A 23725-nucleotide genomic window follows, 5' to 3' on the forward strand; every position below is an offset into this window, starting at 1 on the left:
TAGAATTACACATCTCTGTCACATTGCATGTTGGGTGGTTCACGTTCTCTTATCACGTCGGCGCGTTGTTCATCTTGCCAAACAGCGTGCATATTTGGACAAATATAGTTTTATCACGTTTGCAAAATATTTCGTCATGCAGAATAACATTTATTTTCATTTCTCACTGAATTATGCTGGTTTGAATATGAAGAGCTGAATGATTTGCGATTTTGCTGCACGCCACATAGCTCTCTCATTCGCTGTATTCATCCCTCATTTAATCTCACTGTGGTAAACAATGCCAACGTGAACCAAGAACATGTCTCAGAACCGCTGTAACTGCTGCTATTGGTATCGCTAATCTTATGCACCTACTGACAGACACTCCCCTATTTATGCAAACATTCCCTCTTTCCACACAATACCATCCCACCTTTTCACAGTCGACCACTCCCCTTTTAACAAGCTTTTTCAAATCGAAGGTGTGAAAAAACCAAATACTCCTCGCTGCAGCAGGGGGGTTTCATGACCCTTTAAGCAATGGTAACTCAATTTTATCAATTTACAAACTAGTTTTATGTTTATCCAACAAAACATTTAAGTAATATTTACAAATGTCTCCTTGTAAGTGACACTAAGTAAAAAAAAATTCCAAGCTACTTTTATTTATTTTCATTTATTTTCTATAAATTTAATTTTCTATTTTTTTTAGTTCCATGAAACAGTAAACCAGCATCTCATTACAAAACATTTATTCACGTTAAAATTACAACGCAATAGTGCAAAACACAGTACATTACTTTAAAGCTGACTTCAAGTTAAAAAAAAACTTTATGCCTTTTAAGAGGCAACAGAATTTCATATAACAGTTTTTTCAACGACCATTGGTCTGTTAAACCCACTGAGAACAGTAATTCAGTCATCTAATTAAAACTGTTTTGAACAATGTTAAAACATCAAATACATTGTAAATATTACATCGATAGATAAAAATCAATCACTAAGAAAAGTGAACACCAATTTAAAGGATTAGTTCACTCAAAAATGTAAATGCTGTCATTAAAGGAACTGTATGTACGAAATTTATTTCAATTAATCATAAAATGACCCTGATATGTCACTAGACATTAAGAAATCATGTTAATTTCAAAAACTTTTATCACTGACAACAGTAGTCCGGCCAGGATATTGTTGTCATTTAAAAGTTTTGGCCTGACGCTCCACCCTCCACCTATCAATCACGAAGTCAGTAGTGATTCGGCATCCGGGGGGAGGGGATACACCCCTTTGCAGTCATTTAAAAGTGATTGCAGTACCAATTTTGGCCACAATCTTACATACACTTCCTTTAAATGTGTCATGAAAAAAATTATATTGTTGTCTGAGGTCAACTAATGACATTCGTGTGGTTTTTATATTCAAAAACACCATAACTAATAAGTAATAGGCTATTTTCCGCACTGGAGATTTCGAAGTAAACACCCACGGCTAGGATTGGATAAGATTTGCATATTTAATGAGCTCAGCTCCCCTGTCAGTTCAGTTCTCATGAGGGAGGGGTTATTTGGTTGATTCAAGTACGTCTTTATCAACAACAAAAAAAAACACAATGATTTATTTCTTATCTACCCGCGATTGATTGGCCTATTATTTTTGTATTACATGGCCCGCACGATCGGTCGATATAAGCGCGAACCGCGCTCACACATACACGTGCGCGTCAAAATGTCACCCTTCAAATGTCACGCCAAGAGAGAGAGGCAGAACAAAAGGAATATTACGAGATTCATTGGACTGCCGACGGGCTTCCGTTTCGGAGAAAACGCACAGCTCGTTGGGCTTTGCGAGCCCTGGCCCATACGTGTCTGAGTCCAGCGTGCTAAAGCTAACTTATGCACTGTTAGGCATGTACACATAAGTAAAACGATCTATAACAATGCAATACTACTACATAAAAAAAACAAAAAATAAATAAAAAAATTAAAAAATTAAAAAACACGTTTAGTGTGTTAGTGTGTTGCAACATTCCTGATATTAGGATCCGAAAGAAGCTTATGCAGCTACTCTGTTCTTCCACAACCAGAAATAGTGCAATGTCTTGCCATAATCTTCAGTTTGTTTATTGCTGTTGCTTGCGTGATCCCATGAGTCGGTGGGCGGGGCTACTGAACTTCACGCGCTTATAGACCCCTTTACAGCCCACGTGATCAAAAAGTTGCGCGCGCATTTTGGCAACGGAAGTGGTGTTGTTCCCTAGTGGTTCTAACGTGTGAGCAACTCCGAAAGTTTATCAAAACGGTTTCCCAGCATCAAACTTTCTGGCTGTTGGGTTTTTGGTTGCACTCGCTATTCCACCAATGGGCTTAAGTTTTAAAGGATTCCGACAGGATCACGGCCGTTTCAGAAGAACCGGCGGTACCTGTGGCTGCAGGCGATTAAATGCATTGATTGGAACGAGGACATACAAATGCTCGCATAAAAAAATCATTTGTAAAACATTTACTGCACTTGAAACTTAATTATTTATAATAAACCTCCCAACATTGGCGGCCACTGGTGTGTATAACGTTATTGTACCCCCCATCCCCAGATTATAATATCAATAATCACACTACTTATCAATTTCATTTGTAATGATTTTTATATATAGTTTAATTGCAAAATAACCATCTGAGAAATGTATGCAAGCAACATAGTTGCTATTAAAGTACTATAGCATTACAAAATTAAACTTTAAACAGAAGTGTGTCAACATAAAATGTAAGGAAAATGATAAATGTATGTCGGTGTGAAGAATAAGAATAAATGTAGAAAATTGTATTGGACATTCTGTACATGCCCACAGACAACGTATTCATAAGCATCCAGTGATTTATATGCTTGTCTCGGGTGTACACGCTCGGTTTCTAAATACGTATATATCCAACCACTAATTATATCTGGCCATCTGCTAACGTCTTCTATCCACTCCACTATAGTACACGGATCTGGTAGCCGAATACCATTTGATAAAGTCAACTTTTTAAAATGACTTTCTCGGTTTGTGTTGCTTAATACGCTCACGTAGCTTGACATGCCGCTGATTCTCGCCACTGTTGCCAAAATGCGTGCGCATAGTACGTTGCTACGTCATGATTGTATACAAACAGTAAAAGGGTCTATTATTCTGTGGAGGATTGTTTCGTCGCGCACTGACGTCAGTAGAAGCAAACACTCGTTTTCTGGGCCTGGTGTCTATAAAAGCTTTTCTTGGACTAACAAGGACGTTTTCAGCTCTAAAACTTACAGGATATTCTTATATTACCATGACCTTTTATATATATCAAAAGCTCAAGGGAAAATTGATTTTCAATTTTAATTCCTCACTATCATTCCAAACCCATAAGACCTTCGTTCATCTTCTGAACACAAATAAAAATATTTTTGATAAAATCCGAGAGCTTTATGAACTATCCATAAAGTGTTTTAATGAACACTTTTAAGGGCCTAAAGGTAGGAAAGACATTGTTAAAATAGTCCATGTGACTCCAGTGGTTCAACATTAATTTTCTGTATGAGAATATGCTTTGTGTGCAAAAGCAAACAAAAACAATGACTTTATTCAACAATTGCGTTTTAGCCTGTGCCAGAGAAATCACTGGCCAAGTCATGTAATTCAAGGCAAAGTATTTATCAATAATACAAACATTTAGCTTTATCATTGCATATCTAAAAAGCATCAAACAGTTCGTATTTAATGCCACTCATACCTTTTTTTATTGTCATTGGGTGGCCAGCAGTCAAATTCAGTCCTGACACCCATCAAAATAACGTTTTTTTTTTGTGTGCAAGCTTTGATTTTAAAGTGATTGAATTGGTTACATTTATACTATAGACAAAAAACAAGAGTGTAAAAATTTCTGAAACCATTGAGTTTTGCATTCTAAGTGATCAATTTATGTAAATGTATTTTCATACATGATCAAAGCCAAATTAATCCAATTAAACAGTGAGTGCCAAAAACTAAATGCAATACAAAAATGTGTTTCTCTTATTATTTGACAGGGTTGTAGAGTCTTGAAAAAAAGTTAACGTTTAAACAGAATTTAAATAATTTTAATGCAGAAATATTAAAAAATTTGCTGTTTTTATTTTTTACTAACACTAGTGGCTCTTTTTGAAACTTTCTGGTCAAGGCTTTGAATAGTTTTTAAATGTATTTTCATGGATACATATGCAGGTATTTTAGATTTTTCTAAAACAATTCAGACTAAGTAAATTGAAATATTTTTATTTAGAAAAACATAATACAATGACACACACAGAACAACAAATCTGATAAGGTACAAGTATAACCAGTTCGACAGAAATGTTATTCACAGCAGTGCCTTACAGTAGGTCTACGATCTGGAACTAACTCACCAGTCCTTTGGGGGATAAACTCAGCTGGTAAGAGAAGTACAGTCATTCAGATGGCAAATAAGACCTCGCGTGGAAGAAAAACAAGTATTTCAGGTGATCCCTGAGTAATACGGTATCCTCTATGGCCAGTACATTTGTGTGGATTTAATAAATGACCTCAAATATTTGAACACAGGAAAAAGTGCTAGTCTTCACCAAACCCCATGAAGTAAGATGGTACTCAAAAGGACAGGTTTATGGTTGCTGTTTGCACTTGATGAGTGGAGGGAAATCCATGTTTTATAGATTCAAAGGCCAAGTGAGACTTTGAGCAGCTCTGCCATCTGTTCAGTCATAGCACTATCCTCACCTGAACAAAGCAACAAAATGTAATTAAGAGCCATTAATCTATATTGAAAAAACAGATAATACCACAGCTGATATAGCAACACCTACTGTATAACGCGCACGTACACACGCGCACGCAAAAAAGAACAGTAGCGTGCATAACTGTCTGAATACTAGGTATCAATACTGCAAACCGTGAATTCTTCATATTGTAAAGTCGATAACCAAAATATTGTACGATAAATCTAAGAACCAATAACAAATTATAATATTACAACTTACAATTTTACAAAACAAAAGGCAGGGAATGCAAAGGCTAACTTATGAAGGGGTTAGCACCATTGTAGATGCATCTATCCTGTAACCTCACTTTAACATAGGTGTAAAAATAATTCACAACATTCTTTTAGTGTTATTACAATTTTAAGTAGCTTTTATGACAAACTTGTGCCACACCAAGTTAAGGGGAAAACCAATATAGCCAAAACCAATATGGTGGATCCCCTCCTGAATACAATCAGTTTGTGTGTCGTTTCACATGTTGCTTCCACTATGAACTGAATGGAGAGTTATTAAACATTTTCAATTTTCCATCCTCTCTTGGGTCTGATAGAGGTTGTGCGCAGACACTCACCTTCATCAGTGGTCATGTCTTGTTCCAGTTTTAGCTTCTCCTGTCCAACACGGAGCATGCTGGCCTCAATCGAGTCCTTGCTAATGAGCTTGATCACCTGCACTGTTCTGCAATGCAAAAACATGATCAGGAACTACATTTCCTTCTTTGTTCACGGTGATCTCCATTTCATTTCACGTGTTGTGTTGACTAACCTGGTCTGCCCCATTCGATGACAGCGGTCCTCTGCTTGTTTATCATTAAATGGATTGCAATCAATGTCATGCAGTATAACAGTGTTAGCCGAGGCAAGGTTGATTCCCTGGCCGCCAGCCCGGGTCGACAGAAGGAACACAAAGATCTCGGGACTAGTATTGTATTTGTCAATGAGACCAATCCTAGAGGAACAGAGGGTTAAAATTAGATTTAATATTTGTCCAAAAAGGGAGCAAAATCACAAATTTATAGCGCATTGTACTCAAACCTGTTTAATTATATTGGATTATTTTGTTTTTAACTTTGAGACAAAACACAAAGCACAGTAGCGCTTACATTGGTGTCTGAATACATTGATTTATGCTCATATTGCTTTCACCATGAATTGAATGGCGAATAAACATTTTCCTATCTTTTTCTCATGACCAATTTATGATTGCCACAGTAAATGTAGATACAACATTTAATGAAAATTGGCGGTCTGAAAGACTATTTTATTACTCGCCAAGGGACTGATGATGATCAGTAGTGAGGATCAAATCTAAATTGAGTGGCATGAGGTAATAAAGCCCACCTCTCTGCCATGGGAGTAGAACCATCCAGTCGAACAAACTGATGATTAAGGTTTTTGAGCAGTATCTCCACAATGTCCAGCATCATGGTGAATTGACTGAAAAGCACAACCCGGTCACCCTTGGGGTAAAAGGAAGTTATTTTAACACATGGGCAGCAATAAAACAACCTAAATTCAAAGTGACAGCTCTAAGTGAATCATCAGACTTTTAAACCGCATCAAGACAAACCTTCTCTTTGAGCTCGGCGAGTGTCTTGGTTAACAGCGCAAACTTCCCAGAGTCTAAGAGGAGCTCTTTATCCAGCTGAAAACTGCTAATGGAGCTGTACTGCTTACATAAATTATGCAGCTCAAAATCAGACATCACTTCCATGTCCTCCTGGATCAACGCAGGGTCAGCATCAAAATGTGACGGCTCCTAACATAAGCAGAACCATGTCAGCTCAACAACAGTATGCAATACAACAGTGGTTCTCAACCTCTCAACCTCACTGACTCAAAGGCCTTATCAGATGTTTGTGATTTAAAGGATAAGGATTTTTACAAAAGTTTTACTCACTTTCTAGCCAAGTAAATATTTTATAGCTTAGTATATCTATAAACACATGTATATTCTACATACATACATATTATATATAATATAAAATAATATAAATAATATATTATATATATATATATAAAAACACACACACACGGGATGCTGATTTCGGTTAATTTTCCAGACCGACAACTGATGCTAATTAATTGATTATTAACCGTTAACTGATAAGATTATAATATTGAATTAGCATTACATAAAAATAGAATTGACAAGTGTCTGTGAGCCGTTAAGAATACTTTTTTCACATGTGTATTTTATTGTTCAAAAAGCAGAACATACAGAACAGCTCAACAACAGAACCTAGATTAACACTAGAGCCCTGCATTTATGCCCGAGCCTGACGGGACCCAACTTTTTTACGCCCAAATTTTCACATCATACCTAAATGCTTCGGGCTTCGGACCTTTTTTAGGCTTCTCCTTCGTTTTATATTTATTTTATTAATTAAAAGAAACAATGTGCTGCGCTGGTCTAAACAACATGATAACTTAATGGCTTACACGACTGTCAAGACATGGCTCGCACGGAGTCCAGCAATTTGAAATGAGCTGCTGAATAAAATGCACCTTGAATCTTTTGCTTTCGTTGCTGTGAACTCCGTTAAATATAGGCTATACCGCGGGAATTGAAGATCTGATTTATAGGATAATTTTAATCTATAAACGAAATGACGGTACACGCCGTATATTACTAATATTATATATAACTAATATTACTGTATATATTACTGTCTATGTGTATATTACGGCCTATGATGACCACGTCACAGAAGGACGTACACAGTCAACAGATCAGGTTGTTTACATGGTGGAATATTTAGTTTGATTAGTTCATAGAAATGTTTATCCCACCCACCTCTCAAAGCGATTACAATTCTGGTTTGGGCATTTATATTGCGATTGAGGTTTTTATATGAAGCATTTTCATTCGGATTGGACTTTTAAACAGATTACAGTGCTCCATGTAAACGCACCTAATGAAACACAAACTTAGCAAATCTATATGACCGACTGAGCAATTCCCTTGCTAAATGGATCACAATCACAATGTCCTGCAGACCAGTTTCCTTGTATGCACGTACAGTGAAAAAAATGTACATACATACATACTTACACTCACCTAAAGGATTATTAGGAACAACTGTTAAATTTCTCATTAAAAGGTGGGGTAAGTGCTATCTGGTATTCGTTGTTGATATTTCAAATCACCAAACCAAACACGCCTCTACCCCCAAAATACGCCTCTAACCACAAATACGTAACCCAGGTGACGAATATGTCAGAATCTGTGTGTAACTAATACAGGTCGAATCTTCAACGAAAAAGTCACTCCTCTCATCACAAAAACACAAACCGTTCTCATGAACAACTCTATAGAACACGAGCATGACAGTCCAACTAACGACATATTACAATTATGACAAGATTAGAGTTATAGCGAACACAAAACACAAACCGTTCTCATGAACAACTCGGTAAGTATGCAGAAGCTAAGCTAAGAAGCTATTTGCTACACTATAGAACAAATAAACTCCCAGGTCTAATCTATTTAATTTCACAGTTCAATCTTTATTATTCAGCCTCCCTTACACATATCCCAGTTCTCACCTTAAGCATGGCTTTACTCATGGCAGCCAATTTGTCAGTGGTGTAGTACTGGCGATGCAGCAACGGATGATTAGCCATCTTTCTCAGCTGCATCATCACATTGCAAAGCTCCTGCTCTGAGAACAAAAAGATAAGGGGAAGTATGACTCAGAAAAAAAAAAACTTTCAACGTTGGATTTTGTTTTAAAGATCCTTCAGCTGAGAGGAACCAGTGCACTTTCTTGGCAACCTGTGTATAATTTGCCAGATCTGAATACAATATAGCCAAAATAATATTCAGAGCGCATTTCTTCTAGATAGATAAAGCTGAATAGTACATACTGTCTCCATTTGGAGTCTTTTTGAGTCTTTTGAAAAGCTTGTCATACAGCTTCTGCTGGGCATCACTCATAGGACACATTTCAATATTCTCCACTTTTGGTGGAAGCTGTTTCAACACCTAGAATGACAATCAGAGAGGGCACAAAATTAACATAAAATACACACACACAGGACTGAATGTAAAAAGTAGTATTTATTTTGATGGGTGACCAATTCTGGCACTTTATCAGTAAGTTAATCAATCCTGCAATGCATATCTATCTGTGCCAAGAAATAGTAACTTATTAATAGATATCAAAGATCTGATTATTAAAGATATATAAAGATCTGTTTTTTAAAAATCTACCTCACGCTTGACACGTCTCAGGATGAATGGCTTCATGATAAGTTTGGCCTGTGCGATTCTCTCCTTGTGAAAACTGCTTTCCTCTTCTGATGACCTCTGAAACAAAGCAGATCATCTTCAAATGAGATGGAATTCTGTCTGGTTATATATTCATGACTTTATTTTTCAGATTGGGCAGCATTTAGATACATTTTTGAAAGAGATGGCACATATAGTATTACTTATATGTTATTTGTTTAGTATCTATACCGTAGAGAACATTTTGGAGATCTGTGAGGTGCTGCTAGAGAACATAGAGGGCATGATGAAGTTCAGCAGGGACATGAGCTCTAGCAGGTTGTTTTGTAACGGTGTTCCAGTCAGCAACAATCTGTGCTCAGCCTGTAGACGACAAGACACAAATGACCATGGACAACCAAGAGATATACACAAACAACTCTTTTACCCCCCTCTTCATTAAGCACTTTCCACACTACCCCTAAGGGAGAGAATGGCAGGGCACAGCATGTCTTTAAAATGTCTTAACATTTACAGCACAGAAGACCGCTTGTACTGACATTAATGGCCATGAGGTGGCGGTAGCGCAGCGAGTTCATATTTTTTAGCATGTGGCCTTCATCAAACACTGCATACTTCAGCCTCAGCTTTCGGAACAGACTGCGGTCATGGTCATTCCCTATTGTGAGATTGTATCTAATATAAAAGGGAAAAGAAGACAGGCAAGTTTACACTAATGAATACAACTGACTTACATAAATACAAAGTCTGGTGGGTTTTTTAACTCAGGGCAACAATATAAGGACTGTATCACAATATGCTTAACCATCTTATACTTACGTGGAAACTATGATGTTGAATTCAACCAAGCCACTGAGGATGTCTTGTCGCAAATATCTGCGGTCTTCCACAGACCCTACAAGTTTAAACACAAAGAATAAAAAGAGGCAAAATAATGATGTATTTTTTTATAGTATTTTTTTTTGGTGTGGTCTGAGACCACACTGAAAATCTAGGATTCAAAATTCAACTTATTCCTTGAAAATAACTTTTTATAACTATATTTATAAAATGTACATACATACATATACACACACATTATATTCTATATATATATATATATATATATATATATATATATATATATATATATATATATATATATATATATATATATATATATATACACACACAAATATATTATACAAATATATCATTATAAATATATAATATCGTTGCTTACGTTATATATATATATATATATATATATATATATATATATATATATATATATATATATATATATATATATATATATATATATATATAAAAACACACACTCACCATAGTAAATAAGAACTTTGAGACTGGGACACCAAAGACCCAGCTCACGAACCCAGTTATCTACAAAGAGAGTGAAAATGATCATCTTATGCAGCACTTCAGAGCAGAGTCAGATGCTACACTTCCACTGAAATAGCGGTCACTTACCCAGTGTGGACGAGGGGACGGTAATAAGATGAGGGCCCTTGATTCCTTTTTCATACAAATGAGCCAGGAAAGAGATTGCCTGAATGGTTTTACCCAGCCCCTGTGGAAAGATCAAATTATTTATATACCCAATATCCACTATAATATTCTTTGCTTAAAAGGAATCAGTAACCTCCTTGGATCATTTCAAACCACTGTATGAACTGAAGATGTCGGTGACCCACCATTTCATCTGCCAGGATGCCACTAAGCTTGTGCTGGTGCAGAAGAATCAGCCACTTCAAGCCAATCAGCTGATATGGCTGTAATTTCAGTCTAAAAAAAGATGATGATATTTTTTATGAAAAATTAAACAACTGAATATCTTAAAGTGTGATAATGAGAATAGATAATGAGCTCACTGGCTATTCAGGACTTTGGGTTGCTTGATGGAGCCCATGCCTGCTTCTATGACCTGGGTGACATCTTTAGTCATTTTCTGTGCAATCTTCTCACATCTTCCCATAAGGTCTCGAACCACTTGCCTCTCTTTGAGCACCACCTTGCAGCCATGTACCAGCTCTATAGACAACCCATTATCCTTATAGAACTGCTCTTTCTAAAAGGAAGAGAAATGCCATTAGATATTTTCCACCATTGGGTCAAGTGGTTAATGTTACCAAATCTATCACAGGGGTGGTGAACTCCAGTCCTGGAGAACCATAGTCCTGCAGAGCTTTAAGTCAATCCTAAATCAAACAGACCTGAACAAGTTAATTAGGTCTGAAGGGTTACTACGGCTGCATTCCAGTTTGTTTTTATTATGCTCTTCACTTGCTAACTTCCCTCCATCTTGTTCACTGGGACATGCATCATTGCTTACGTTGTACGAGTGCCCACTACTGGCGGAACCTTCGCAATGATCACTTGGAATCCACAATAGAGTTGATGTTTTTCTTTTTTTCCTTTACAAAATTGTTTAATGCAGCTTTCTATGTGTATAAATGCGTGTTTGGTTTGTTTAAAAAAAAATTCTTAAATAATTAATATATACCCTTTCCATTGACTTTGTATTGCGTGATGATGCCTCCTCGTCATTTCTTGCTTCTAACAAAAGACAACACTGTGTAAAAGCTGCTGAAAGGGAGATTCTGAAATCCACTGCCGCTTCAATATACCTCAATGTATATATAATTAATTTCATGATCAAAGCCTTAATCAATACTTATCTTCCTATATTATTTTAATGATTCTTTCCAGTTGCTTCCAGATATGATATATGGATTTGTCTTTCATGTAGTTATTATATTTTATTCCTTTTATATTCCCTTTTACTGAAACACTAAAGAGTCTAGATGAATATTGAATGTACTATTGTCTGTACCTCTCACTGAGATAAAGCACATGTTATCAGCATGCTTTGGAGAAATGTTTTGTTTATAATTAGTCAAGATGTTCTCAACCTTGGAGGAAACCAGTATTCTCTGGAGTTGTTGTTGTGTGTGTGTGTGTGTGTGTGTGTGTGTGTACCAGATCTGTGCAGGCCTAATGATGAATGGACATTTCTGCAGATAACGGCAGACTCGAAGACGCTTTTCTGTGGCCTATGAGGTCACTGTGATGTAATCCTGGTTATGGGGCGACGACTTGTCTACCTAGTTTGGCGATATGTGCTCCTATCTGTCTGTGTGTAAAGTTGCTTACATTGCATTTTATCTGAGCCAATCAGAACGACGTGGATAGATCTTGAAAACAGTATAACTGTTGGGACAATTGTATGCATGATAGGGCGAGGCAACGAGATGGTGAGAGAGGGAGCACGGCCTATGAACTCCTCGTGAGACTTGAAGCTGGCTTCTGCTGTTAAAGCTGCAAACTATTCTTAAGTACATTTTTCTTTAATTAATTACACTCCTAACTCTTGGTCTTCGTTTTTCACTACTGGTCTTGAGTCATAAACTGTTAACCCCTAACACTGCTGTGTGACAGGGTGTACAGCAAACAAGCTAAAAACAAACAAACAATACAATTATATAAGCTACCAAACCGTAAAAGTCTGCCTTTATGGAGACAAAAGTGGATACAGGCAATAAGACGAAGCATCAGCAGGAAGAATGGGTACATTGTGGGATCCTGACACTCAGTATGCCATGCCTACGTGTGCAGTAAACATTTTGTCACTGGTTAGTCAGTTGTCATTTTAAGTTACTAAGTGGCTTAGTTACAGTAGTTGTTAGGTTTGCAAGTGCCTTACAGTGGCTTGCTAACAGCAAACATTCACCTTGAGGATTTTGAATTACATCCTATTATTATTTTAGTCATTGATATCAACTGCACGCCAACTTCCCTTTTTATCTGGCTCTATTTGGTCCGTTTTCTTAACTAGGGAATCTTGCAAAATAATTTTACATATTTTAAATAACCAAAAAAATTTCCCTTTCTTTGTGTAAGCGATGCAGAGAGAGGTGATGAACAAGTCCTGTATCCACCTTTTTGTCCTTAAATGCTCGTTTTTTAGGGTCAACAATACATACATTTAGTACCTTTTTATAGCTTGTTTGCAGTACACCCTGTCACAAAGCAGTTTTCAGACATTGTTCTATGTTTGTTATAAGTGTTTATGCTTCACGCAATACAAAGTCAACAGAGAGCATTGGGTTTAATCTGTCTGCAGACAAAAATACAAACCTGCCACTCAGAATAAAATAAAAACAACTAAAGCCCTATTCGGACGGGATTAGATTAATATGGGGACATGGGGGTAAAGTCATTTTACCTCAGGACGTCTGTAATATTAATGGCCAATTCGCACAGGATAAGACATCTCAGTAAAAATAGCAGAAGTGGGAGGAGTAACTCGCTTTACGCACCTCCTTGATGTCATGTGCGTATGACGTTACAGTTATAACGTGAGCAAACACACAACCTGAGCGCCAGTCTGAACTCCGTCTCCAATATATATGTGTGTTTTAATAAACAGTTAGGTCCAGTCTAACAATTCTGATTGCATTGTATTGGTCATAGACACTTTCCTAGAGCTAAAATAAGTGTTGTGCCTCTGCTTTTGATCTTCTTTTTGCTTTAAATGATATGCAGAAAATACTGGACATTTTCCACAGATTTGTCCCACCACCTACAACACAACCGAATGCTTCAAGCGCCTCCAAGGTCGCAAAATGCGCTTTTTTTAAAAAACTTTTAAACAGGAAATGACGGAATTTTACCATACATTTTTACAGCAGGTCTATTCGAACGGGATTAGTATTACCCGAGGTCATTTTTCCAGACCTTTTTACAGAAGGTAAAAGTCTCTGTAATCTTTACTGACATTGTCCGTAATGATTACCGAGATGGCACATTCGGACGGGACTAAAATCACCGAGAACCGCCTACTTACCCCCACGTCCCCATGTTAAACTAATCCAGTCCGAATAGGGCTTAAGCCAAAAACAGGATTTTACCCAAGTGTAATGAATTTTTGAATATGAATAACTGCCCAAGCAGCCAAAAGATCTAATGCTCTTTGAGGACTTTTAATAAATTAATTCTACCACAATAATATAATTAAGAGTGGAAATTAACATGGCAGTACAGAGTACACATTAAATTCTTACCACATCTTTCCAAGTGTTGAACGGCCTCAGCGAAATGATCTTCTGTGCTTTTTTGATCGAGCAGCCAGATATCAGAGCAAGCTCATCTAGGGAAGCTTCTTGGAGAAACTGAATGATCTTGTCCTGAAGACGGCCAAAGACGCTGCCCTCATCATCAGAGTCCAGATCATCAGAGATACTCTCAACATCACTGTCAATCTCATCTTCGTCCTCAGATGCACTGATGTCATTTAGAGGCATTTCATCATCCCTCTTCCGTTTAAAGGATGCATTCTTGGTTGTGCTTTTGCTGACTGCAGATTTTTGTGTTTTTGGAGTAGACACACTAGAGACTTTTGACATGGGAGATGGTACTGCTGTCAGCCATCTTGACAGACTAGACGAGCTGTCTGGCTTTTGTAGGGTATGGTAATTTTTTTCCCTGGAGTGAGACGATTTTTGTTCTCTCTTATCTTCTGGTGAACTTGAATCTTAAAGTGACAAATCATGGATGGCTTTTAGTCAATTCAATCTAATAAATCCCACAAATAAAATGTCCATTTAGACAAAAATTAAATTTTCAAATGCTGCTGGAATACTGTAACAAATCACCTGTTGATGAAAACACAAGCAGTGATCCCAAGGCATTGTCATAGTCCCAGTCGTGCTCTCTTAGGACATCCCTCAGGACCTGTTGGAGAAATTGAAGACACAAAATTTCCAGAACATTCCAGTGGTCATTAATGCAGTGTGGCTTTAAACCTCTAGCATACCTCTTTTTCTATATCAGGCAGTTTCTTCTTCATCTTCTTCAACAAAGCCTCCTGTCTCTCTCTGCTTGGCTCTTGACTCTCCTCATCCTCAGAATCCTCAGAATCTTCATCCTCATCAGATTCTGAATCTGAATGCTTATTCAGAGTCAACAACCATTTTAAAGGAAGTGCTCCATGTTAACCAAGTGAGAAAGATGTCAGGTTTAAAAAAATCTCATTTAAAAGATCTTACCACAACCTTTCTCCTCTTCTTTGGCTGATTATCATCATCTTCACTATGTCCTGCTTTGCCTTTCCGTCTGCCTGAATCTGCATAAATAAAACAGCTTTATTTTAAATATATAAAAAAGTATGGGGTAATCAATAAAAAATCTTTAGTTTTGTTTTCAGATTGTAATGTGACAAAGTTAGAATGTAATGTGATTTTAACCCCTTTAGCCTACATTACATTCATTTTATTTGTTTATGGTAAATGGACTGCATTTAGCGCTTTTAACAGACCTATGGCCATCCAGAGCGCTTTACATATCACCTCAAATCCACATTCACCCATTCAAACCCCAACGGCGGGGTCAGCCATGCAAGGCGCCATCCAGCTCGTCGGGAACAGCTGGGGTTAGGTGTCTTGCTCATGGACACCTCGACACTTGGTCAGGTGGAACCGGGGATCGAAGCACCAACCATCCGTTTTTTTAGCCAACCTACACAAACCACTTAGCCACTGTTGGCCGTTTATATTGCCTTCAATGTGAACATTGCTTGTAATACAGCACTGAAAAGGAAAACTATATACATATATTTTTGTATACCGATCAGGTATTACATTATGACAAGGTGAAGTGAATAACACTGATTATCTCTTCATCATGACACCTGTTAGTGGGTGGGATATATTAGGCAGCAAGTGAACATTGTGTCCTCAGTTGATGTGTTAGAAGCAGGAAAAAAAGTGGGCAAGTGTAAGGATTTGACCTTACACTTACAAGGGCCAAATTGTAATGGCTAGAGGACTGGGTCAGAGCATCTCCAAAACTCCAGCGCTTGTGGGGTGTTCCCGGCCTGCAGTGGTCAGTATCTATCAAAAGTGGTCCAAGGAAGGAACAATGGTCAATCGGCAACAGGTCTCATTGATGCACATGGAGAGCAAAGGCCCGACCAGTGTGGCCCGATCAAGCAGACGAGCTACTGTAGCTCAGATTGCTCAAGACGTTAATGCTGGTTCTGAGTGTCAAAACACACAGTGTATTGCAGTTTTTTGCATATGGGGCTGCATAGCGTCAGACCATTCAGGGTACCAATGCTGACCCCTGTCGGAAGCGGCAACAGTGCTCCGTGGTCCAGTTCTGATGCTCACGTGCCCAATGAAAGAAGGTGGCCTGGTGTGATGAATCATGTTTTCTTTTACATCACATGGATGGTCGATGGGTGTGCGTCGCTTTCCTGGGGAACACATGGCACCAGGATGCACTATGGGAAAAAGGCAAGCCGGCGGAGGCAGTGTGATGCTTTGCTTTGGGCAATGTTCTGTGGGGAAACTTTGGGTCCTGCCATCCATTTGGATGTTAATTTGACACAAATCACCTACCTAAGCACTGTTGCAGACCATGTACACCCTTTTATGAAAATGGTATTCCCTGGTGGCTGTCCTCTTTCAGCAGGATAATGCTCTCTGCCACAAAGCAAAAATGGTTCAGGAAGGGTTTGAGGATCACAACGAGTTTAAGGTGTTGACTTGGGGCCTATTGCACAAAAATAGGATAAGGGATTAAGCCAGGATATCTGTGATCCTGGCTAAATTTACATCTTTCTTAATCGTAATCATTCTTCGTGTGAGTGCGCCTTCAGGGCACATTTACACAACAGCTGTGTACTAAATTTTAAATAAAAATGACAAGATCACCAAGATATCCCGGCTTAATCTCTTATCCTAGTTTTGTGCAATAGGCCCTTAGCCTCAAAATTCCCCAGATCTCGATCCAATAGAGCATCAGTGGGATGTGCTGAACAAACAAGTCCAATCCATGGAGGCCCCACCTCGCACCTTACAGGACTTGAAGGATCCGCTGCTATCATCTTGGTGCTAGATACCACAGCACACCTTCAGGGGTCTAGTGGAGTCCATGCCTTTATGGGTCAGGGATTTTTTGGCAACAAACAATGGACCATCACAATATTAGGAAGGTAGTCATCATGTTATGCCTGATTGGTTTATAGTGCATAACCCCCTTCCTTATAAAAACCTCTTCGGATCTGCACGATTCACACAAGTCACCCAAACTGATGTGGAAAAAGAAAAAGCGAGAGGCCCTAAAAAGCGCACTGTTTGCATCCCTGATTTTTGGGCCATAGCCCAGCCCTAAAATATAATATGTGTGTGTGTGTACAATGCTGTCAAAACGACTAATTGCATCTAACATAAAACTTTGTGTAATTTTATATTATATATAGTTTGACTTTGTTAGATCAGATGCCATTAATCGATTTGACAACACCAAGAGATAAATATAAAAACACCTTTACCGTCATCCCCATAAACCATCAAACAATGTGCTATAGCTCCCTCCAGAGTGCTGGTGTTCTCAACCACCTGTCAAAACAAAGTTACATAACAGTATAACAAATAAAATAATAAAATCACAATGCTAACTATATACATTTCACCTGCTTTAAGTACTAATACACCAAAGAGAGTCTTGTTACTACCTCCAGTAGATCTTTCTTAGTCTTCTGAGGAAAGATCTCCAGTAGTTTGATGACTCTGTCCTCTATGTCCTTGTTCATCTGCTGCTTGGACTCTGTTGTTGATTCTCTGTGAAGTAATTGTATGCTATTTGTACTTATAACAGAATAGATGGGTTTCAACAGAATGTTCCATTAATTAGCAACCCTTTTGATTTAACCAATAAGCTTCAGATCTAAAGAAAATGTGTGAAGCATCTGAGAAGACATGTTACAGGCTCACTTAAGACAAATTCGTAGTCTTGCTTACTTGCTCAATGCATTCTCCAAAGTGTGTCTTGATGCCTTGCCTGATGCACATCGACCATCTGTCTTTCTTTGGTGGCCTGGAACATAGAATTGTATTTTCAAGACTGAATCAAAACATTTCGGTTTAATTCAACATCCGGACATGTTACAAAGATGCAAACACTACTCATAAATATAAGATCTGATACACTGTTAGTAAACAAAAAATAAATGGCAAGTCAGCGTCAAGCCCAAAACAAGAGTGTTAGATTAAACCTACTGACCACTGATAAAAATGGAGAACCCACATGAATGGCTTTAACTACATTACAGCTAACGTTACAGTACAATATAAACTCGCATTTCCATCTCTATCAACACGGCCACACATGGAGACAAATGCGTTTGTGATGCCAGAGATGCTGTCTCGATAGGAAGCTCACTGGGTTGAGCTGAGCACAACGTTAGCCATTAACGTTATCTTTTATACTGAACAAAGCCCCCGACGGGAAAAGGCATTTTGTTCTTACCACGTTGATTCTCCTTATCCGAGCTGGATTCATCCAATGATTTACCGGGACTGTCGACTTCCCTTTGGAAACGGAACCGGTCCAGGTTAAAAAAGCTCATTGTAATATCAGTATTTTCCGTTATGAGAATCGCGTGTCTCGCGCAACCTTTTACCCGCCGGTGACGCTCGTGCAGTTAATTCTGTTCGGTGATTAAATATTCAGGACAGCCTCATCGATATGATATAAATACAACATAAAATATAAATTCTGTGAAATACCGAAGACATAAATTCTTTAGCATTGGAGCATACCAGAGCGGTATGTAATGAATACGGCAAATGACACGTTCCCGCCACCGGCTGACATGCGTCATTTCCGTTTTAGAGCCAATAGAAATACAGCGGCTTTTTTCCTTTTAAATTTTCAGCCAGTATTATAAACATTTAACTTTACGATGTTTTACAGAGGTCCAGTTATGCAAAATACAATGCAAAATTATAGTAATATTAGTAACTACATATATTGAGAAAATGTACTAAATACACGGGTATCTTAAGATAGATAGATAGATAGATAGATAGATAGATAGATAGATAGATAGATAGATAGATAGATAGATAGATAGATAGATAGATAGATAGATAGACGTGCGTCTCAATCAGCTCCCTAGTTCAGTAGTCAGGGCACTGATCAGGACATAAGTCAATGGGCTGACTCCCTGATCAGTGCCCTGACTACTGAACTAGGGAGCTTATTGAGACGCACCCATAGATAATAGATAGATAAAGAGACATTTCGTGCTAAAATAGACGTTTTACAGTTCTAACATTTTGAGGACATTTATTTATCACTCCACACATCCACTAGGTGACACACTTGGATTACAAAGCTGCATGCCCTACGTGTCCGTAAGGGGGCGACAGTGTGTCTGTTTCTGACAGAGAGAGAGAGAGAGAGAGAGAGAGAGAGAGAGAGAGAGAGAGAGAGAGAGAGAGAGAGAGAGAGAGAGAGAGAGAGAGAGAGAGTATAAGAATGCCTGACTGGCAACAGGTTCCTGGCAACCCTGTCACTGGGACACGTATAAAGCTTTTTGTGAGGATTTTAAACATAGATTATATTACATATCACGTCAGTATCATATTTCATTCTACATGTACACAATGTAATTGCTTAATTTAACATCGGAATAATTTGGGTTAGGCTACTGAGATCATCTGGACAAAAGTTTCAAAGTTATATAGTGCATGCACAAACTGATCATTCTGATCTTTCTATATAATATACCCAGTGGATTTTTTAGCAAGATGCTATCTTTTTAATAGGATTGATGGTGAATTTAGGCTACTGAGGAAATGATTGTGTAAAGACTGTGATAAGAACAGTTGGCAGCTATCCACATACTATACTGTAGAATCAATGTCAAAAGTACATGTACGCAGTATGCAGTCCTGAATTGTGCTGAGTATTCCATGCCGCCACTCTGTCTCCCTTTCCTGGTCACTATGGAGATTCCTATAACTTACACTAGTGCCATGCACACAATGGGCACACTGACATTGAGTTTGATCAGACTCCTGACCCTAAACAGCAGGGAACTGAATCAGGGACCCCAGTTAGTTTTACTGCAGTCTCATTGGCATAAACCCCATCACAACATAAAAATAATTAAAGATAGTTGCAACATTAGACAATGCATTACAATGATGGCGATAATTTGTGTGCCAGCAATGCTTCTGCAAACTTGCATACATCAAAACTCTGCAGAATGGAATTTAGTGTTGGCCAGACTCCATCCATGCTCAGTTCTCATCAGTTTTACTGTGTCAATGGCTTACATAAGTGTATGACATCCCTATGGAAGTTTGAGGAATTGTGCTCAAGGTTGACCTACCATCCTTGCGGACTTGTCACTTTGTCTGTCACTATCCAGTCGCCATGGCTCCCTGCTTGTCCGAGACCCGACGGCGGCAGGGAGTACCTTATCACCCTGGCAACATGTCTGCGATTTGGCTCCTTCCCACCCCCTAAAACAAAGTACCCGCCCATTCCAAATGGCAAGATCATCACAAAATTAATTGCCATTGTCTCATTCCACATTCATTAGGCATTATCCAGGAGCTGTCAAAGAAGGCTTGCAATTCTAGGATGGACGAAACGTGCAGATTAATTATGCTGATTTATGTTGGGACAGCTCTCACATATGGTTGACATGACGATTGTCTTAGATATAATGTATACGGTAGACACCATAATCAACAGAAAAAAAGTCTCAGTATAATAAGTGATCAAAAAAGAAAAGTATTGGTTCTGAAGAGTTTGTGGGCTGCCCACAAACTCTTCAGAACCAATACTTTTCTTTTAATTGCCATTAAAAGCCATTAAAACAACAAACACTTTGTTGTCTAGAGGTCCGACTCAAACAGTGAATATAGTCAAAACTGTTCTGAATATATTTTTTAATAAGCCAACAAAGCATGCTTTTTTAGAAGAGTACATGTAGTTTGAATGAAGTTTGAAATGCCTCTCTGTCAGGTCAGTGTATCATGTTTGTAAGGAATGGATTTCTTTCTACTATAGGAAAAAACTTAGGCTTGAATGTGTGTGTGTGTGTGGGGGGGGGGGGGGGAGGTATTTTTGTGACATATGAGGACACAAATGTGTATAATGACATGGGTATGACACAGGTATTACAAGGAGAGGGTGACATATGAGGACATTACCCATGTCCCCACTTTTTAAAATGCCTATAAATCATACAGGACAAAAACATTTTTTAGAACGTAAAAATGCAGTGTTTCTGGTAGGTTTAGGGGCAGGGGCAGTGTAAGGGGATAGAAAATACGGTTTGTACGGTATAAAAACCATTACGCCTATGGAATGTCCCTATATGTCACAAAAAGAAACGTGTGTGTGTGTGTGTGTGTGTGTGTGTATGTGTGTGTGCCCTTTTCTATATTACATTGTGGGGACCAAATGTCCCCATAAGGATAGTAAAACCTGAGTTTTTTTGAGAAAGTAAAAATGCAGAATGTTTCCTGTGATGGGTAGGTTTAGGGGTAGGGTTAGTGTAAAGAGATAGAATATACAGTTTGTACAGTATCAAAAACCATTACATATATGACATAACGACATTTTGGCCGGTCCTTTCTGAGACCCCTTTAAAGGCCTGTTTGAGGGTCAATTGGTTTTATAATTAGGTTAAGGGTAGGTTTAGGGTCAGGGTGCAGGTTATTAGGCACTTAGCTGGAATGGGTGGGTTAGGGTAAAGAGCTAGAGATTGTATTGTGTCAATGAATGTCCTCATAATCTTTAATCTTTAGATGAACAAAAATGTGTGTGTGTGTGTGTGTGTGTGTGTGTGTGTGTGTGTGTGTGTGTGTGTGTGTGTGTGTGTGTGTGTGTGTTTGTGTGTGTATGTGTGTGTGTGTGTCTGCAAGCAGTAAACGACAATGTATCCCTGCACCACAGCTAGAGGTCCCACCCTGGCGGGCGAGGTCCAGGGTGGTGCTGCTGGGTATTTTTAATTAAATCAGTCTACAATGAGGAAGATGGAAGTGGAGGGAAGCTGGGAAGAAGGGGGAGCTGGGGTTAGTGAGGGGGATCTGACCATCTCCAGGGTAAAGGCAGTGTGGGAAGAGAATGTGCACCTCCTTGCTGTGTCTTCTCTTTGTGTCCCGCCACTTCTTATATACTGTGGGAATTCCCAAGGGATGAGAGGTGAGAGACACACTTGACTTGAATCAAAATTGTGATGCACATAAAAAGCAATGATATGATAATAATTATTGAGTGACATAAACATAATTAATCTGCATAATTTTGCATATGAGTTGATATTAGTGACAGCTAATGCCAGTGGTTTACTTTGACCAGTTATATTTTATCCGACTTTGTTTTTACATAAACTCCTGGTCAAAAAAGGGGACCAAGGCAAAAATGGCTAAATATTTAGTTATCTTTTAATAGCCTTAACCATTTTAACCACAAATCAGAGGCAGATATATGGCTATACTGTAGATAAAGAAACTTAGCCCTTTATTTTCCAAAAATTTTTAAGCCACGTGAGTAAACTTGCTGACAGCTTTTTACAGTAAGAAGAGTCAGTGTTGTTCAACTCAATGCTGATGGCTTCAAACAGTCCTTGAGTAGTTGTAAAATGTCCGACAGTTAGTTTGAGTTTAATGTGAGACCAAATATTTACTAAGGTTCAAATCTAGACAAATCAGGCCAAAATATGAGCCTGATGGGCTTTCTCAAGACACTTCTCATGGTTGTCTTTGCCATTTGGGCAGGAGCATTTTCTTATTGAAAAATAACATCTGATCATTCCTCTTTAGATAACTTTTCAATTGTGGGAAGCCGACCATTCTGCAATTTTCGCCTACACGCCAAAGTGTTAAATGACTTTTCACAGTGAAGTAGCTCACCAATACCAGCAGCTAAAAGGCTCACCACACAATGACACCTCTTCCTCCATACTTCACTGTGAGAGAGACTCAGTTTATGTTTCTCAGCAGATTTCCGAAGACACCACACTGGAGCATCACTACACTCATGTCTCATTGTGCTTCATCACTCCACACACTTCATTCGGTCTTTGATGTTTTTCTGGGACAGCAATGGCTTTTGGCCGGTTATTATATACATATTAGGGCTGTCAAGCATTTACATTTTAGATGATATATACAGATTAATTACTCGCACATCAAATTTGGTTGATAAATTACTCCCAAAAGATATTTTAAAGTCCTTATTGTGTTAAATAATAATTATTTAAAAAAATAGACATTACAAAAAGTGGTTTTAGAAATACATATTTATTTGATTCAACATAGAATTTATTACACGAACTGTTATAATCCACACTTTTCTACATTTTTTATTCAATTTTATAAAATTACTTTTGATTTTAAAAGTGTATTAGTAAATACTATAACAATTCTTTAGAAGTATTGTTCATGGTTAGCTCATATTAGCTAATGCAGTTAACTAATGTTTACAACCTTATTGTAAAGTATTGCTAGATTACTCAAAATTAATAATAAACAATAAATAAACTGGTTGCTGCTTCATCATCACCGTGTCACAGGCGTGTAAAATAAGAGCAAGCATATGGTAAGATAAACACCACCACCAATTCTTTTTGTCTACATATGTTCTCATACTTTTAATATCTCTTATACTTCTTATATGTACATTTCAAAAGCACCAAAAGCTCTTGAAAAAATAATGATGACATACAAAGCATCAAGGCCCTCACTCTCATTATTTCCCACCGGCGAGATGCTGTGATAGCTCGACTGGGACTGTGACGCATGGAACAAACCCCTGCTGGGTCGGACTGGTGGGGTCAGTCTGAGCTGGGACGGGCCCAGTGGGGAGGTGGTGACAGTCACAGTGGAGGAGGAGTAAGGAAGAAGGGCCC

General features: G+C 38.2%; 1 protein-coding gene across 2 annotated transcripts; it reads right to left on the reverse strand.

Moving 5' to 3' along the window:
• Positions 1 to 4236: 4236 nt before the first annotated feature.
• Positions 4237 to 18665, reverse strand: smarcad1a (SWI/SNF-related, matrix-associated actin-dependent regulator of chromatin, subfamily a, containing DEAD/H box 1 a). Of its 2 annotated transcripts, none has more exons than XM_067413613.1 (23): positions 18319 to 18665; positions 17811 to 17886; positions 17525 to 17630; positions 17342 to 17408; positions 15060 to 15130; positions 14822 to 14956; positions 14661 to 14739; positions 14070 to 14539; positions 10878 to 11074; positions 10701 to 10791; positions 10477 to 10576; positions 10330 to 10389; positions 9826 to 9901; positions 9546 to 9681; positions 9238 to 9369; positions 8989 to 9084; positions 8643 to 8760; positions 8322 to 8437; positions 6343 to 6531; positions 6114 to 6232; positions 5539 to 5721; positions 5345 to 5451; positions 4237 to 4732 (listed from the first exon to the last, which is right to left on the reverse strand). In XM_067413613.1, exons 1-23 carry the CDS (start codon positions 18416 to 18418, stop codon positions 4671 to 4673), a joined length of 2886 nt encoding a protein of 961 aa, XP_067269714.1. In that variant the 5' UTR covers positions 18419 to 18665; the 3' UTR covers positions 4237 to 4670. The 2 variants fall into 2 exon arrangements, with proteins under 2 accessions (XP_067269714.1, XP_067269713.1); XM_067413612.1 differs by having other exon boundaries at positions 15054 to 15130.
• Between the last annotated feature and the right edge of the window lie 5060 nt (positions 18666 to 23725).

Source organism: Pseudorasbora parva, chromosome 13 (genome assembly GCF_024679245.1).
Source record: "Pseudorasbora parva isolate DD20220531a chromosome 13, ASM2467924v1, whole genome shotgun sequence".
Classification (NCBI taxonomy): Eukaryota; Metazoa; Chordata; class Actinopteri; order Cypriniformes; family Gobionidae; genus Pseudorasbora; species Pseudorasbora parva.